Genomic DNA, 13,687 nt, shown 5'->3' with positions numbered 1-13,687 from the left:
CTAGGGGCGCCTGGGTGGTTCGGTGAGTGGAGTGTCTGACTTTGGCTCAGGTCAGGATCTTGTGGTTCGTGAGTTGGAGCCCCGCATTGGGCTCACTGCTATCAGCACATGGCCTGCTTTGGATCCTCTGTGCCCCACTCCCTCTGCCTCTCCCTCGCTCACATGCACATGCTCTCTCTCAAAAAAAACAAAAACAAAAACCCCCCACTAAACTGTAGGCTTTCTAACCTCCCCACGGTTCAATCTTCTTTCCTGTCCTTATTTTTCTCAGTTATTAACAGCTAACATGCCATACATTTAATCTCTTTTCCTTATTTATTGTCTGCCTCCTCAGCAAACCTCTGAAGGGCTAGATTTTTATGGTTTTATACAGTGTTTAATCCTCAATGCCTACAACGATGGCTGGCACAGAGTATGTGCTCAGTAAACATTTGCAGAGTAAGTGAAGCTACACTATGTGGATAAATCATTTGGATTTCTGTATCTTAAAAATTAAGAATTCTTGGAAGATTGTTTAGAAGAAATTCTTCTTCTACGTTTATCAAGCAGGAAAAAGTGACTATCTGCTGTTTGGTAAAAGCAGAGGATACTCCCAGGATTTTCATCAGTTATATCTATTCCAAAGACACTTCACAGTATCTCCTCATCTTACTTGCCCTTCTCCCTGAGACTCAAGTTACTCTAGCACTGTAGAGGAATAAAGGGTCAGACACATCCATAATACAAAATAGCATCCTCTGCTTCTACCACTGGTTTCAAATGGAATCCAAATTAGGAATGACTCAACGTAGTTCAGGGGCCAGCGGCTGAGCTGTTCAGTTCCCTAAGGACAAAGCCACAAGTCACTTCACAATCCAAACTGAATGGCTACTATGGATAGAGCCTCAGCAAAGACTCAAGAGCAAACAGGTTAAGGAAAACAAGGAATAGACTGGACATATGCTTACAGATTCAGAGAGTGGGAGTTGTATATCACTAATGGAAAGTGGGAAGGAGACAGGCAGGTTTGGGTACCTCCGGAAGTGAAAGAAGCGGCAGGCCACAGTGGAATCATCTTGCTCCTGTTCTTTAAACTTCCGATACCGCTCCAGGCGGCATTCCCGACACTTGTGCAGGTGAGGAGCTACATTGATGCATGACCCATCCTGCAGGAAGGGCTCTCCAGACTGCTTCAGCTTCTTCACCTTGCTCACATCTTTTAGCACTGACTGGCCAACTGTGGCAAGGGAAGGAGAAACAGTTGGTCATGATTGGTATTAATGAGACCCAATAACATAATCCTCTTGGGGATGAATTCTTGTCCTGACCTGGGTCATTGCTCCTTGCCATGGCTGGGCTTGTGTGCATCATGTCCAGCCGTGACAGAAAGGGAGGGAGCCAAGAGGCTTCAAAAGGAAGCTAAGGACCATGGAGAATTTGTGGGCATTGCTCCATTACAAGGAAACAACTCTGGTATGGGTGAGGAAAACCCAAGAAGGCAGAAGGTAGCCACTTGCCTCTAGATTCTCAGGATACGACTGTTCTACTAATCACAGACTGTTGGGTCCCCATGGTACCAATTCCTAATGACAATAGTAATGGACGCTTGCCCTTACACATTTCTGGGCTAGAAGCTCACAGCATAGGAGTTAATGGCTTTTGGAAGAGGTGTTAAAACCTGCTATATGTAACAGAGAGAAGTAAATTTGAGGGGTGATTCTTTTTGCCTAATTAAGTCTATGAAAGGCTGCTATGTGAGAACAGAGTCCAGTACTCAGTAATTCCTCTAAAGTAAATTAAAGAGGATGGGCCAAAGAGAAGTAGAAAGGGATGAGAAAAACACCGGGAAAGAACTCTTGACTGAAAGGAGTATCAGGGGTCTTCCCTTTCTCTGTCCTCATTATACAGGTAGATATCCTTCTTACAGTGTTGGGGTTTAGATGCAATCCTGCCCTGAACCAACAGGTCTGATGAGGGGCCTCTAATAGGCCCTTTTGGCCATGTTATTCTATGTGATTACAGAACTTTCCATCAAAGAAAGGGCTTCTGCTGCCCAAGACCACAATAGGCATTCGAAGCCAGTGCCAGAGCCAAGCCCATGAATAAGCCCAGCAAGATCACCTTTCAGGGGGGCGGTCCGTGGCCGGCCCTTCGGGGCCTGCTTCCCTTTGCCTTTGCCCAGTAATAGCTCAGCACTGCGCTCCCCATTGGGGCCCAGCTTCCCCATCAGGTGCTCTGGAATCCCCTTCAGGCCAGTCTTGGCCTGCAGCTGCTCCTCAGAGTCGCTCAAATCTGATAGGTCACTGTTGGTACTTGAGTCCGAGTCCTGTCTGCAAGCCAAGCTTCGCTCATCCAGTGAGAACCTTTTCACAGCTTCAAAAGGAGCTTTGTTCTCCTGTGAAAAATCTGCTGGGGAGGACAGAAAGCTGCCTGAGTGCCTGCCAAAGACGTTACTAAAGGTTTTGAGGAGGGGATTGTCCTGTTGCCCAGGCCCCACAGTTGGCCTCTCCTCTGTGGGGCTGGAGGAGAGAGTAGGCATCTCAATGGGTTGGGTGAGGCTGCTGGTGGGTGAACTGGAGCGGCCATTCCCCATGGCAGAGAGGCTCGGACCCCCGGTGGTAAGAGTTGAGCCCAGAACACCAGACACCAGTTTGGAGGAGTCAGTTGTGATGAAGAGGGTTTTCTTCTTTGCTAAAGATGCCGAATCTGTAGAAGAGTGAGCCTCGGGCCAGCTGGGTGCTGCCTTAGAGGTGACAGTGGTAGCAGAGGAAGAGCTACCTGACGCCTGAGATGCAAAGCTGCTGAAAGGGCTATGTTCAACTTTCTCCACAAATGCTAGGAAAGGGTTAGAGGGCTCTTCTCGGGATAGTTTAGGGGGTTGTAAAAATAGATTTTCATGACTCTCTGGGGTGCGGGCGTTTAGGAGGCTCCGTGGGAAGGCTGGCGTGAGGGTGGGCATGGACTCTGCAGGCACCTTCCGGTCCACAGAGCTGCCAGCTTTAGAGCCTGATTTAGTGTCTGCTCCAAGAGCCGATCTGCCTTTACAAAGGCTCTCAAGGCTTTGTTTGAATGAGTCTCGACTGGAGGAATCATCAGCCAAACTCTCTGAAACGGTAGTGAAGTAGTTACTGGTGGGTAAAGTTTGGGACATGCACTGAAAAAACAAGTTTTTGGAGAGATCAGAGTCTTTCTGAGACTCTGGTGCAGAGCTACACCCAAAAGAGAAACCCAAAGGTTTATTCTCTGTGGCTAGAACCCCATTGGACTGGCTTCTTCCACTTCCAAAAGTCAAAGGTTGTGATGAACTTGGGAGAGATGCTCCAAATCCAGAAGAGGCCAGAACAGTACTTCTTGAATTCTGAAAAGAAGATAGCCTGAATTAGTAATTTTAGTTTCTCTTGACAACCTTACCACCTCTTTCCTGGGCCTAGGCCAACATTTCTTGTGGGTCAAATCAACTTTTCTCCCCTACAATTCCATGAAAACTGCTCTTATAACTAGATTTTTACCAGAGTTAGAGATGACACCTGCCACAGACCACACAGAGGGCATCTGTAACAAGGTGAGCTATAGACAGCAGGATGTCACTCACCCTGCCCCTCCCTTGACTGTTAGCCAACTGGCTGTCACAGTACTAGGAGGCTGTGTAGGATTCTCAGTTTCTACTTGGAAATGGAAGATTCTACCAGGAATTGGAGAAAAGGATTCCTGAACAGACAGATACTAGCTTTTACTCTGAAATGTACCTAGTGACCCTGTTATATTAATCTCCCTCAATGATCTTAGCTACTGTCAAAGTTTCGATTTATTTAAACTAACTGCCCATTTTACAAAAGTGACTTCTGCCCCATAACAAGGAAAAATATTCTCTTTCTTAGTCTGAAACTCCCCAAGATGGACCCTTTTAGAATTTGGCCATTTATTTATGTGTCCAAATCAATCTAAAAGTTGAGTATCTACTTCAATTAAAGTTAGACCTAAAGGTGTTAAATTATCAGGGCATCTGAGTGACTCAGTCGGTTAAGTGCCCGACTTCAGCTCAGGTCAGGATCTCACGGTCCGTGGGTTCGAGCCCCACGTTAGACTGTGCTGACAGCTCGGGAGTCTGGAGGCTGCTTCAGATTCTGTGTCTCCTTCTCTCTCTCTGCCCCTTCCACATTCGTGCTCACTCACTCTCTCTCAAAATAAAAGATGTTAAAAAAAAAAAGATGTTGAATTACAAAGCACTCATTACTGAACCCTTCTGTTATCATTAGGATCTAACAAGCCTCCAAACAAGAAAAGTGTAGATACTGATACACCCACCAAACAAAAGCATTCAGCCTAACAAATTGGAGAATGAAAAAAAATTTTCCTTTTTTTCACCTTGTTAATGTTAACTTCTGCATGTAAATAAAAGGTGTGTGCATAAAGAAGGGGAGGATCACTTTCATATATATTATACAAAGAGGGAAACATTCATCCACAGGTGGGTTTGAACATTTAAAATCAACCTTCAGGTAGTAGTAGTAGGATACCATTAAACATTCATTTTAAAACATGGCAAATAAAAATTATTCTAGGAGTGCTTAACAGATATGGAGTTTCCTTCTGGGGTGATGAAAATCACCACTAGAAAGTGGTGATTCTTGTGTAACATTGTGGATGTACTAAATACTACAGTATTGGAACACTTTAAATGGTTAAAATGGTAAATCTAATGGTTATTACTTTTCCACATTAAAAAAAAAATTATTCCAGATAAATGAAAGGGCTATTGTTCAAAAAAAGGTGTTAATTTACTTAAGGTACTCATTAAATATGCAAGAAGAGCATACATTAGGACTTTCCTTGAGGATGGCACAGAGGCATGAGAACCAGGCATGCCACCTATGGCTTGTCTCCAGTTGACATTTGCTACAGAGGCTGCTTCAGGGCATTTTAGAGTTAAAAACTTAAAGTTGTTTATTATTTATTTATTTATTTTCTTTAAGGTAAACTCTACTTAGTCAAACTCACGAACCGGAGATCAAGAGTCACATGTTCTACTACCAACTGAGCCAGCCAGTAACCCCATTGTACTTTTTCTTTTCCTTCTCACTAATCAACTACTACTGACTTAAACCCCTTCCCAACTAAAAAGAAGAGACAAGAAAGACACAGCCCTAAGAATTGTCTGTTGTTTCATTAAGCAGAATTTGGCCAGAAGCCTTGACACCTGCATGACTCCAAGGATCCAGCATGGGTAGCTTAGGTTTCACTACTAAAGTTACCCTTTGAAAATAAATATACACATGAATGCAAAATAATTTGGATGGTCTTTCATTTTCCTTCACATGATTAAATTCTAAATCCTCTTCTTATAAGAAAGTGATGACAAACTGATTTCAACTTAATTTTTAGGGCAAGAAATTTCCTGGGGGCTATGTCCCTAATTTAGATGTGATACCATAATGAAACATCCTTTTCTGTACTTCTAAATCATATCCCAGGAGAATACCTAGGCTGACACATTACCAAAATCACTGATACAGTCACAGAAACTTCTCCAATCTATTTGGAAAAGAAATGCCCTTTGAATCCACATTTCTTCTAATCAGCTTTGCTACCCCAAGAATAATAGCATTCAGTGGATCTCCCAGCATATAAAATTTGGTCTACTTTGTAACCCCCTTTACATCTACACAGCCTTCGGCATGGAGTGGATTTTAATTAGTTTGAGCAATATAATGACTTATACACGGTGGAAATTCACTTAAGATCCTCACCTACTTCTCTTGGGAATGCTGGTCAACTAACAAAGGACAAACCATTTATCAGTATGAAATCTGCATTTACAAACCTTCTCTTCTGCCTGGACATTTCACCTCCCTGCCCATCCTTGCACACTAGGGATTCACAAATCACATTTGCTAGGAGGGGACGAACTCAGATGAAATGTATATGCCATGTTTTATATGGCATTGTTATGCCTATAATGATTCCATCTTAAGATGTGAGCTCCTTCAAATAGGGATTTCAATTCCTTGTCTATAATATACAGTACTTAGCACACAGTAGTTTCTTATACATAATTAAAAAAATCATTTAGTACTTTTTGTATTACATATTCCAGCTTGAAGAAACAGCCAGTTTGAAAGAAAATGACTAGCATCATAAATCATTCTGTGGTGTACAAGAGTCAAGACTGTGAGAAATGATTTTGATATTGTTTCAAATTTAACTTGTATTTTTTTAGAAATTTGTTTATCTATCTATCTATCTATCTATCTATCTATCTATCTATCCATCCATCCATCCATCCATCCATCTATCTGTTTTTAAGTAGGTTTCATGCCCAGTGTGAAGCCCAATGTGGGGCCTGAACTCACAATCCTGAGATCAAGACCTGAGCTGAAATTAATAGTGGGACGTTTAACCGAATGAGCTACCCAGGTGCCCCAATGTTAACTTTTATTTAACAGAAGTTCCATTTCAGCAACAATACATGCAAATCAGATAAAAAACATAGGAAGTTGGATACTACTGTGATTAATTCCATCAAATTTTCCAGTAAGGCTTAAAAAGATTAAGTCAGAAAAGAAAAGAAAAAAAACCAAAACGCTTTTATAGCTATATCAAATCATGGAAAGAAGCCCAGCCTCAAAGGAAAATATCATAGAAAATGATGAACTAAAAACAGGGGATGGTAATAGTCGCTCTCACATAGCCTTAATTATAGTGTTCACTGTTACCAACACTGTAATTCATTAACCTTGTCTCTCATAGGCCTGGTAGAGGCTCAACCACTGTGTGAACTAAATAGATAATTGAATTAAAAAGATTCCCCATCAGATCTACTTTAATATCTCATTAAATTGGGTTTTATCATCAGTTTTTGATTAGTGCAATTGTTCGGGTGACTTTTAATAGCTGATAAAGTTATGAAAATATACACATTTGCCCAATGAGCAGTAAAGGACTGTTCAGAGCACAATTTAAGCACATGTCAGAAATACTTCCTTTCCTGTGGCATTTTAGATGCTTCTTAATGTGTTAACAATAAAGTAGGGTAAAAGAATGAACCCAAATCTTGCAAATCTGCCCCTGAAACAACTCACCTCTCCTGGGGCCTGTAACCGGCTGCCTTTCTGTTTTTCCGGCCCAGTCCCTGCTGCAAGGCCAGTGTCTGAGATCCTCACCGTGGTTGGGGTGGAGCTGGCGGTAGTGACCACAGCTGCTGAAGCCACCATGCCCTGGCCAACTTGTTCCAGTGTTTTTCCTGCCTCTTTGTTTTCGGCTCCACCCACCTCTGGGGCCAAAGGTGTCTGACCTGTGGCTGTAGAATATGGAGTGAAAGGTACAGGTGTGTCCCCACCTACAGGCTCATCCTGTACCACCAGAGTCCTGCCGTTTTCTTTGGTGTAAGTGGCAAAGCGAATGTTGCGGTTAATCTGGGGGACAAATGTAGTCGGTGGCTGCTTGGCTCTCTGATCCAGCCCTGGCTCTCCACTGGCATTCCCTCCTTTCCAGGGCCCTCGGCTCGCCTCACCTCCATCGCTCCCATTACTGTCTACTTCACCCCTGTCTCCTTTTAATTTCTTTGATGCAGGGTCACACCCAGAGTCCGAAGCACTTTTCCTCCTCCGGCCATCTTTCCCCTCTATGCTCTCTCTCTTCTTCTTTCCTTTGGAAGATTTTACTGCTTTTAACGTACCCCCCTACAAAACAAAATTCAAAAGAGATTTATTACAAGGAACCTTCCATTCTGTGAAAACCATAAACCATTAGCTCTTTCCCATCTCTAGAAGCAGACAATGAAAGCAGGCAGATTGCTACATTCCAATGCCAGCTCTAAGACATCCCCTTAGTCAGAAAGCTCCAATCTTCCTGTGACTCATTTTACACACATATTCAAGATAAGAGTTACTACAAGTTCACTCACTTGGCAAACCCTCCCCTTAAATAAAATGCTTCCTCAAATGGACTTTTTTGAGGGCTTTAAAAATTTGTGGAATTTCTTTTATAAAACAAGACTGCTATTGCTAGGCTGGGAGCGCAACTGCCCCTTGATGAAAAAAAAATCTGCTTTCTTTCATAGTTTTCTCCTTGTTTGCCTGACAATCGCATTTCAAGTATTGAAATATAAAAATCTCCTCTATCCAGAAGTCACTAAAAAACTGGGGACAACTTAGCAATAAGACGACTAACAGTGGTGAGTCTATGACCAAAGGAAAAGTGAGCCCAACAAAGACAAGTGTGGATTGCTCTTGTGGACACTATAAATACTCAAACAATTTCCAGAACTTATTTCAAAGTATTAGACACAGGAAAGCAAAAAAGGGAGGCTACCACAGACCATACAGCCAAATCCCGCAGCTTTTCCAATAATTTCAGCCCATTTTATGAAATCTTACTTATGTCTTATTTGAGAGGCCTAACAACCTTAAAAGATAGATTAGGAGACATGATTCCTATCTCTGAATAAACTCCTCCCCCGACAAGAGCATGGGGAAAGGGGCTAGGAGCACAGTACCATTCTCTCAAACAATCTTTGTGCAGGAAGAACTTATGTCTAGAACATTCTTAGATTGGTATCCCACCATGAAGCAATTTTTTTTTTTTTTTTTAGCTTTATTCAGTTAACTTTCAGATAGTTTTACTCAAATAACATGTGTTGGGCTGGTAATAAGCTAGTGATATGTAGTTATTTAGCCATCAATATTTACCAACTTCATTAAACTACTCTTAATGCTCTTGAATATTTATAGAATCTTTGAGCAGATCTATATTTTTATTGTAACCATTACTATAGTTATAACTGTAACTTTTTCAAATTTTATATTTCATCTTGCCAGTTCTAGCTTTTGTATTCTCTCTTTTTTGCTGCCTTCATTTGCATCTTTTCTCCTTAATTTCCTTCTACTGCTCTTAACCAAACCCAAGATTTACTCCTGTTCCCCCCATACTGTTGGTAGTCTGCTGTGGAAACCACAGATCTTCTATCCAACACATCCAGCCAAGTTGCTGATCTTGGCTCACAGCAACTTCCCTGAAATTATATGTATGTCCTACTTACAGTGAGCTCCTCACATGTGAGTAGATGGCATAAGACACTGAGACTAGTACTCTCCAGCTATATCTGACCAGCGGAATAGTGGCTGGCATGTAAGTAGTAGTTAATGAATGAATGAAATAAGGAAGGGAATAAGAAAGGGGCCCAACACACCCTCAAAGTAAAAAGTGTTTTCAGTCATGTTTATAGTCAAAAGGCATATCCTACTTGTGGCAATATAACATGTAGTGAAAAGCTATTGAATTCAACCCTGATTCTTCTTTTCCTAATTTGATCTTGTTATATCAAGTCAAGAATGACTGGATAAATGTGAAGAAATGTATACTTACTTAGCAGGAGTGGCCAAGACAGCAATATTACAGAGATGCTAAGAGACTGTCAGGAATATGTGGATAGATGGCTGTCATACTCAATGTCTTACTGAAGGAAATTCAAACAGGATTCCTGATTGATTTAGGTACTGATTTATTATGTATCTTTATTTGGGTTATGATAATTCTGAATGAACCAAGAGCTGGCCTGGTTCACAGTAATTATGGAGTAATCCACTGTGTGCTGAGCACTGAACTAGGCACCTGTTTGATTTGAGTTTTCTTGGAGTACAAAATTTCAGACTTCTTGGAGCTCACTACCACCTAATAAAAAGAAAAAGAGGATGCATCTTCTCCATTTCTTATTACACAATGGGTTATAAATATTACTACTGCTTATTACAGCTTTAACTGTCTAGTGTATCTTTCAAATATATCTGTCCTGAATGACTGTAAAAAGAAATAGTTAGGGCATGGATTTTAAAAAGGCTAGGCAACACAGTCATGATTAAAAGGGTTTTCTTAGACTACAACTCCTGCTTGAGACTGTATTTCCCTTAAGTAGATAAGACTGTGGTGACAGCAAGAAATGTACAGTGGCCAGAATGGAGACCCAAAGGGCATCCATGGATAACACACACATGAGGAATCTGCATAATAAGATAAAGAAAGCTCATGAGTCTCAGAGACTCAGGTGATTACTGTACCTCGCTCTGAGTAGTTGAATTATCCATCAGCATCACATGGATCAGTCTGGGATCTACGGACTTGATCTCACCACTCTAGAGTAGGAGAAGGACAGCAGAAAATATGAAAAAGGGGAGGAAAAAGATTTAAGCCCTGTCCAAAGATATAATTATGTATTTTTTTAATCCATGTAATTATCTATTTCTACTCCCCCAATAGAATGAAAGCTCCATGAAACCAGGAATCCCTGCAATCTCATTCACGGCCACAATAACAACATCCAAAACAAGGTCTAGAATACAGTAAGCACTCAAATATTTGTTACATGAATGAAAGAATTGAGCTCAATGACCAAGTGTCTCTTTTAGAGACGTTAATTTCAAATTCTACATCTCTAAAATCTTCCTATTCTGTACATATCAGAAAGTAAAAACCTACAGAATCAAGTCATTAAAGGAATCACTCTACTAATAAAGAATAAAAGCATTAGGGAGCAGCCAATTTGACAGACACTGTCAGATTTAATGTGCATATCCTATGATCTAGAAATTATATATGTAAAAACTTATTCCAATAAACAATGTGTGGCAGTATACAATGATACCTATTCAAGGATATTCACTGAAGCATTATTTGTATTACTGAAAATAATGGCAATTATGTAAATGTCCACCAATTTTAGATTAAATTAGTTATGACATACCCATTCAGTAGATAAGGCAAATTTCTATGTATATTTACAAGAAAGATATTGATAATTTACAGTTATGTAAAAAAGGTAAAGAACTATATATGTATGGTATAATTCCATTTGTTAATAAAGTATGGTTCATACATATATATCACATAAATAGATAACATACAAATATTACACATACACACAGAAGATATTTGGAAGAATATAAATAATACATACCAAACTGTTAATGGTGGTTACCACTGAGGGGAGTGATATTTCCCTGAGGGAAGGGGTGGCTTCCAATATATACTTTATATATGTGTATTTTTGAAATTTTAAAATGAAGATTAATTAGTAATTTTTTTGAAAACTCAGTAAAAAATTAAGTAAAATCATTTATGTTTACATTATATGTGGTTAAGAACAACTCTGAAACCAATTCAAAGATAAATACATTTATGTTTGCCTCAAAACACTCATCTAGGGGCGCCTGGGTGGCTCAGTCAGTCAAGCCCATCCACCCTCAGCTCAGGTCATGATCTTTCAGTTCAAGAGTTCAAGCCCCACGTCGGGCTGTGCTGACAGCTCAGAGCCTAGAACCTGCTTCAGATTCTATGTCTCCCTCTCGCTCTCTGCCCCTCCCTCGCGCTTTCTCTCTCTCTCTCAAAATTAAGTTAAAAAAACCCATTCATTTATTGTTTTTCTGAGACAATTCTCCAGGTCGCTCTAGATACGTTCACCGTCCAAAGGGGAGTGGCATAAGCATTACAGAAGCAAATGCTAACTGACTAGATTTTAAACTACTAACCTTTATGGATATGATAAAATAATGATAATTCTACTTCACATTTTTACACTGTTTTACAGAGTGCAAAGCACGTTCAGATCTACTATCCCAGTTCCCAAAACAGTGCTGAGGTGGGGCTGGGGGATTACCTAATTATCTCTTAATTTACAAATGAGAACAAAGAGGTTAAGAAAGTTGAATAGCCTTTCTCAAGATCATACAGTCATTAAGTGAAAGAGCTGGAGACAGAACCTAAGTCTTCTTACATATAGCTAAATGCTCCCTTTCTCTACACCATCCTCTGTAAGAGGATGGATGAATCGTAAAGGAAATAACCCCAAACCTCACCTCAGTTACAGACACTTCCATAAGACGGGTGATGGAGTCTTGATGGCTTACAACACCACAGAGCCAACTTTCTTCCCCCTCTGGCTGGTATACTTTGACCCTGTGACCTTGAACACTGTAGGGACCTACAGGAGAGATCAGTCAGTACTGAAAATGTTTGGCAAAGTTATAATTCATGGTTCTTTCTAAAAGCAGAAAGAGGGGCGCCTGGGTGGCTCAGTCGGTTAAGCAGCCGACTTCGGCTCAGGTCACGATCTCACAGTCCGTGAGTTCGAGCCCCGCGTCGGGCTCTGTGCTGACCGCTCAGAGCCTGGAGCCTGTTTCAGATTCTGTGTCTCCATCTCTCTCTGACCCTCCCCCGTTCATGCTGTCTCTCTCTGTCTCAAAAATAAATAAATGTTAAAAAAATAAAAAAATAAAAAATAAATAAAAGCAGAAAGAAAACTTTGGTGTAAATATTTAGCACTTTCACTTCTCTTGTATAGAGCTGAATAAAATGGTTATTAAGCCACTTAAAAACAAAATAATTTTTCCTCATGATCTTTGTAAATTCTATGTGGAGATTCTGTAGCATTCCAAATCTGATTTCACCCTATCTGAATCTTCCAATTCTAGAAGGAATAGAAGACAAAACTTACAAACAAAAACTACAGGTAGTAAGAAAATTTATCAGACGTATCTCATCTGATATACACATATAAAAAAAAATGGGAGGTCAGTGGGGCGCCTGCGTGGCCCAGTTGGTTGAGTGTCCAACTTTTCATTTCAGTTCAGGTCATGATCTCACAGTTCGTGGGATTGAGCCCCAAGTCCAGCTCTGCGCTAACAGTGCGGAGCCTGCTTGGGATTCTCTCTCTCTCTCTTTCTCTTTCTCTCTCTCTCTCTCTCTCTCCCTCTCCCTCTCCCTCTCTCCTTCTCCTACTCTGCCCCTCCTTGGCTGGCGCGTTCTTTCTTGCTCTCAAAATAAATAAAAAATTTAAATCTCAAAACAACAAAAAAGGGAGGTCAGTAAGTTGAACATACTATTTTGTCATGTGACCATAGGAATGTTAGATAACCATCTGTACTCTGCTGACTTTCAATAGCAATAGGTGGAGAGTTCCATTTTTGAGGTCTCCAGCCTCTGCACTAGTAATAGTCTGAACAAACATAGCACCTGCCTTCCTAGGAAAACAAAGTTTTAAAGATATTACTTTATCAGCAGGTAATCTTACCCTGCAATTTCATTTGCCCTCCAAGAAGGACAGTTTCTCTCCTCTGCATTATCTCATACATTTGAGACTATATAGTTAAGTCATCACTTATTTTAAATTATTATTATCTCTCACAACTATAATGAAGCTTCCTCAATGTTTCTCTATGTATCCACGTACATATTCACTTCTCATTCTGTCCAGTTTTCTTCTATCAAGTTTTTCTCACATTCTTTCCTCCTTCATATCTTTCCTTGACCATTAAACATCACTTTATGCTGATACTCTCCTTCTCCAAATAAGCCAGTTTTCCTACTTTTACCCATTCAGATACAGTTTGACAAAGAGAACCAAGGACGCTGTTTCACTGAAAATCATGATTTTCAAGAGGCTCAGAAAAAAAGAGGAGTAGATGTGCAACACGAAGGAAAGGATAAATATTGTTTATGTAGACTCTTGGGCAAAAATCTGTATCTGAACAGGAAACAGCTAAGGATTCTTTTGTTTTAATTCTTAAAAAAATAACATGTTGTTAATGTGAACGAGTCTGTGGATACCTTCTTTTATGAACATGTACCTTGCACTCTAGGTTGTTATTTATGTTACTGGTCTTTTTAGTCCTTAGGAACCTCACAGACACTGAGCTCAATAAGGGCAGAGGTTTTCTAG

The 13,687-nt window shown here is 40.5% G+C and overlaps 1 protein-coding gene across 2 annotated transcripts in view; it reads right to left on the bottom strand.

Moving 5' to 3' along the window:
* The window catches only part of KDM3B (lysine demethylase 3B), a 69,078-nt gene that overhangs the window by 32,477 nt on the left and 22,914 nt on the right, over positions 1-13,687 (bottom strand). The window contains exons 5-9 of one of the 2 annotated variants that reach the window (XM_043588963.1): positions 11,826-11,950; positions 10,032-10,106; positions 7,059-7,658; positions 2,101-3,337; positions 1,015-1,216 (exon numbers count right to left, since the gene is read on the bottom strand). In XM_043588963.1, coding sequence (XP_043444898.1) covers positions 1,015-1,216; positions 2,101-3,337; positions 7,059-7,658; positions 10,032-10,106; positions 11,826-11,950 — 2,239 coding nt within the window. The remainder of the gene's footprint in view (positions 1-1,014; positions 1,217-2,100; positions 3,338-7,058; positions 7,659-10,031; positions 10,107-11,825; positions 11,951-13,687) is intronic. The other variant, XM_043588969.1, reaches the window with a different exon arrangement.

Source organism: Prionailurus bengalensis, chromosome A1 (genome assembly GCF_016509475.1).
Source record: "Prionailurus bengalensis isolate Pbe53 chromosome A1, Fcat_Pben_1.1_paternal_pri, whole genome shotgun sequence".
Classification (NCBI taxonomy): Eukaryota; Metazoa; Chordata; class Mammalia; order Carnivora; family Felidae; genus Prionailurus; species Prionailurus bengalensis.
Note: the sequence above shows the minus strand (reverse complement) of the source record. Positions and strands in the feature narration are given on the sequence as shown.